Consider the following 5,001-nt stretch of genomic DNA (forward strand, 5'->3'; position numbering starts at 1 on the left):
CACCCCCCCAGCTCCGCCTTGCACCGGGCACAGCGGGTGTCTCCGTGTGCACCTACGCAAGGACGCGTGTGAGTGCATCTCCCCGCGGAGAACGTGGTTCTCGTGGCGTTGCTGAAGCAAAGTACCCCCGTTATCTGACCAGGAGTAACGTCAGGTCCCAGGGGAGGCTTTCTGCAGCCTGGCCGCGGTGTGCCCAGGGGCGAGAGCAGAGACCACCAAGCTCCTCCAGACTTCCATGCTAGCATCCCACCCCATTCCTGTGGGGCTCCCAGGTCACACACGGCTGGCCCACGTCTCACCAAGCAGAAGGGTTCGGGACCCTTCCAAAAGGATGACTTCAAACACAGGAGGACCTTTGTGAAAGGAGAAACTCAAACTCCGATGGTGGAAGTAACCACTGGCAATCCCCGGCAGCCTGCCACAAGGCCTCTGCAGTTCACTGCTGAGGGAAAAACCACACGGGGAGGGGCAGCCCTTGCACCGAGAGAGGATGAGACAACTCACTTAGCGTTTCAGGACTTTACTATGGTCCGCAGTAAGAGCAGAAAGGGATTTTTAAATATGTCACAAACCAAAATGTATTTCAGGGAAGTGCAAGATTTGCAAACAGCGGCATATTAAGGAATAGTGTGGCTTCCATTTGGGGCCAAAACAGCTCAGCCGTGGAGCTAGGTTGCTCCCCAAGAGCCTGCGATGTCACTTGCAGCACACTCATGCCAACTGGGAAGGTGCTGAGACAGCAGGGTGCAAGCTGTGCTGCAGCCTCTCCACAGAGACCCAAGGCCAGCAGGGTCCCCAGGGTTCTCTGTGCTCCCAGCTCTGACATCACTCTGCCGCAGGTTTCGCTTCCTTGGCTGATTCCAGACGCATCAGTATTCCTTGCCACTGGACAAACTGCTTGGAGAGAAGCAGGGTCTGGACATGACTCTTAAGGAAAGAGAGATGTGGAAACTGCAGGGAAGAAACCAAGGCCCTGACAGCACCATTACAATACCAGTTCTTTGGGAGGGGCCTAGGGCACCAGGCTGTAGAAAGCCTGCACGGACTCAAACCATCCAGGCGCTGAGCCACTGCACAGCACCAAACACTGATGGCAGTCCAGGGGGCACTTCTGAACACTGCGTAGCACTGCATTTCAAGGGGCTTTCCACAGAAAAGAGCAGAGCTTCCCTACCCACTGTGGCTTTAGGATGCATCTTAGTGCTGCGATCCTACACAGCCAGGATTAGGCGCTGTTTGGCTCTGGCAGGTCGCAGGGACCAGCGGTCACCTGGCAGAGATGCCAACATCTTGCCAGAAGCTTGCCAGTGCAAGCTCTGCACCAGCACGCAGGCTGCGTTGCTCCACCGTGCCGAGCCACACTGTGAGTGGATCCAGCACAGGGGCTCTGGCTTGCAGGTGGCACTCTGCCCTTCCCGTCTCAGAGAGGACCAGTTCTGGCCCTCGGCTCTGGTCCCAAGAGGAGTATGACAAGGACCCAAGTGTCACCATGTCGAAAAGGGCACTGGCCATTAAACCCAGGGCTGGGGAATCCAACAATATCTGATGGGGGGAGGCAGCTCAGGAGACAGGTGGGCAGTTCAGCTGCATCAGTCCCAAGACTCAAAGGATACCATTTTGTTGTAGTCTTCAAGGAGTGTCTTGACACTGTTGGAGAGATTGTGACACTGTTCCTGCGAAGAGAAGAGCAGGAGTGAGTGAGCAATAGATATGGTGAAGGACATTTGTCCTCCCAGTCCCTGACAACACAGGGGGAAACTCATCCGAGGCCAGTACTGAGACCAGAGCTCAGACCCTGGCTGTGGCCACTCATTGCAGCTGGAAGAGTTTCAACAGTCAAGAGGAAGGTTACAAACACCAATGCTGATGAAGCACCAAAGCTCCTGCGCTTCCACTACTGCCTGCTTCTCCTCAGCATCCATGCTTTGCTTGCCCCAGAACAGAAACTCACAGCAAAATGCTGAAAGAATGCATTAGGCATTGCCCAGGCTACTCGCTGCCAGCTCCAGGAGTGCTCAAACAGGGAAGGAAAGGGTGAAGTCACAAGGTGACAGTATCAACACCCTTCCTGAGACTAGGACACTGGAAGAGGGCAATGCTTTACCTCAGTGTCCCAGTGAATGGGGGAATGCCAGCTGGTTAAAGCCACCACCGCTTATTAAGTGTCACTCAAACTTCTGCTTTGAGCAGGGTTATGGTAGGCAAAGCGCTCTTCCAACTCAGGCTCAGTTGTCAGAAACCCTAGCTACTTCCCCCACAAAATGCTTAAACTTCTTTAAGACTGCAGTATGAACATCCTGGGATTGAAAAAACCTGCTGTGAATGAGCAATTCAAGCAACTGCAAATACATGGGTGTCAGTATAGCTACTGACAAATGGTTCCTCCTCCCTGCTAATCAAGACAGTCAAGAATATTCACGCTACCTGTTGCTGTATGTGGATTTGAGAGAGTCGCTGTAGTTTGGCTGCATGGTCAGGAACCGCTGAAAGCACAGAAGATAAATGCTTTTTGTTTGTTTTACAGCACGTGGGATTAGTTCCCAAAATAAAGACCATTCCTTATCCATGACCACATCACACTAGAACTCCACTCACTGAAGGCAAGTGCCACACACCACAAACACACCTTTTATATGATAAAAAAAGCTCTAGCTATCCTGTACCTTAAATACTAAGTTTATCTGCTAACTGCTTCTGGATGGCATGAGTTAGGGGATGCCCTCAGTGAGGGTTAGTCAAGACCCACATCAGAGTAAAGTACTGGGATGAATGTTATGGCAAGCAATTAAAAAGGCGTCTCCACCTATGCCAGGAAGAGAGATGTTCTGGATGTAAAAGAGCTCATAGGCAGGACTGCCCTGCAAGCCTCCACCCAGCCAAGCTGGTGTCTCTAACCTGCTTCCCAGCCTACTCCATCACCTCCTTGACCTTGCATGGGACATGACAGTGGCACAAGGGAGGAACAGACATACCACTAAGTTTGTACCTACTTTACTCACACCACATTGTGTGCTTAGCTGTCCTCTCCTGTAGTCTGAGGCTCAAGGGAAGAAAAAAAAAAAAAAAAAAAAAAAAAGAAGGAAACAGGATAGGTAGCAGCTTGGGGGTGTGGCATTTGCATCTCAAACTTGCAGAAGAACATGCATACCTTGGATACTGGCACTGTCCAAGACGGGCTGGAGGTTCTTCACCTGCTCCAGAAGGGCTGCTCGTGAAGGAATAACCTGCTCCTCTGGTTGGGGAGAGAGAGAAGCAGCAACATCAGTAAATACAAGACGTTGCTTTGGCTTTTCACAAATACTGGTGAGGTAACTTTTCCAGCTGATCTAGCCATACAGAAATGGGCTTGTTTATGATTTTATTTAGACTTTTGTGTTGCTCATCCCTGGATCTTGGTTCACACCAATTTAAGGCAGGAGAATCTCCACCAAGTTTCATTTGCAGATTATACCAACCCAAAGCTGAACCAAATTCTTTGGGGCAAAAGAGGACAAGACTAGAAGGTATTTAAAATATAACCAAAGGTCTTCCATTTTTGTTGCAGCCTAGAAAGTATCAGAAGCGGAGTTAGGAAAATGATAGCTTCAGGTTTGTTTGGTTGTTTTTTTTTCCAACCTTTTATTAATTCAGAGTTAAACTGATCAATACTAAAAAGATCAGAACTGATAAAACTGCAGCATGGACACACACAAGGAAGCACTACAGGTGACAGACATCCTTGTACAAACCATCTCTCTGATGGCTCTAAAAAGGGTGCCTTGCCAGATCTTTACAACTAAAGAAAAGAAATCCACCCCAATCCAGCTTAGGTGAAAGTCAACTTTTGCAGTGCTAAAAAAACTCCCCCATCTCCTCTCATTTCATGCCATACCTGCCAAGATGAACTGCAGCTTCATGGCATCTGGAACAGCCATCCTATCAATGTACTGAGGGTCAAGGTATTTTATCACATCTTCAACTAGAGTGAAAAATAGGTTTGGAGACAAAAAGTAGGAGAGATATTGCATGTAAGTGCAATTTTCCCCATGCTATACATCAGGTTACTTTGTAAACACTGCCCACTTGGGGTCTTTTTTTTTTTTTTTCACATTCACGAATTTCTATAGCACTTGAAAATACGTGACTTTGGAGCACTGTGACCAAGAACTGACAAATAGCTCAAGCAAAATAACTGCTTTCTTATGGACTCCTGCGATACTTGCTTTTTATTTAGATAATAATATTATAGGTGAGTGAAATCTGCTTCTTCCTGCCCTCAAAACAAAATCAGACAATAGTCTTCCATCCTGATCCGTAAAATCATCTACAAAGACATGGTTTACATTTTTATACTGAACAGCCATTGCAGCCTTGGACCACAACAATCGTTCCTACGCAGTCTGCTCCTTCTGCAATACCAGATAGCAAAAGATGGCCAAGAGACTGCTTTGCAGGTCAAAGCACCACTCAGGTGTCAGCTCCTGATAGCCCTCAGTTTGGAGGCAGGTCCTCAGATCCATCCACCAGTGGCTGCACGTGATCCTCATTGCTCCCACCACACACAGGGAAGAGCTGCTGTAGCATGCCCAAGAAGTCCAAGCATGCAAGAAGTCACTTCAGGGGCTCATGCTCCAACAACCTTCAAGGGCTGAATTTCAGGCAGAGCACATCACTGCACTGATACAAACAGACATCAAGCAAACAACAGGTTATAGCAGCTCATTTCCCACCCCAGATAGCTGAGTGGGAGAACTGTGAGCAGAAAGATCTCACTCAGTTACTGATTTCTCTGGCAAATACACAAAACAACAGCCCAAAGTCAAACGGGGCTCACAGGGAGAGAGAGGAAGGCATTTTTGTTTAGAGGAACGAAACGCCACACAGGGGTTTCCGAGCTTCCCCAGCCCCCACGATTCCTCCCGGTCCCCCCTCCCCGAGGCCTCTCACTTTTCTTGAACAGGATTTTGATTCTCTCCCTCTTGCCGGCGATATTGCTCAGCGCCACCTGCACCTTCACCAGCT

General features: G+C 49.0%; 1 protein-coding gene across 1 annotated transcript; it reads right to left on the reverse strand.

Moving 5' to 3' along the window:
* Nucleotides 1-808: 808 nt before the first annotated feature.
* DCTN3 (dynactin 3 (p22)) lies at nt 809-4,995 on the reverse strand. The gene is made up of 6 exons (XM_009701021.1): nt 4,927-4,995; nt 3,872-3,958; nt 3,149-3,232; nt 2,425-2,483; nt 1,614-1,673; nt 809-915 (listed from the first exon to the last, which is right to left on the reverse strand). The coding sequence occupies exons 2-6, from the start codon at nt 3,912-3,914 to the stop codon at nt 826-828; spliced, it is 336 nt and encodes a 111-aa protein (XP_009699323.1). The 5' UTR covers nt 3,915-3,958; nt 4,927-4,995; the 3' UTR covers nt 809-825.
* Between the last annotated feature and the right edge of the window lie 6 nt (nt 4,996-5,001).

The sequence above is a fragment of the Cariama cristata genome, unplaced genomic scaffold (assembly GCF_000690535.1).
Source record: "Cariama cristata isolate BGI_N322 unplaced genomic scaffold, ASM69053v1 scaffold40485, whole genome shotgun sequence".
In the NCBI taxonomy this organism is placed as follows: domain Eukaryota; kingdom Metazoa; phylum Chordata; class Aves; order Cariamiformes; family Cariamidae; genus Cariama; species Cariama cristata.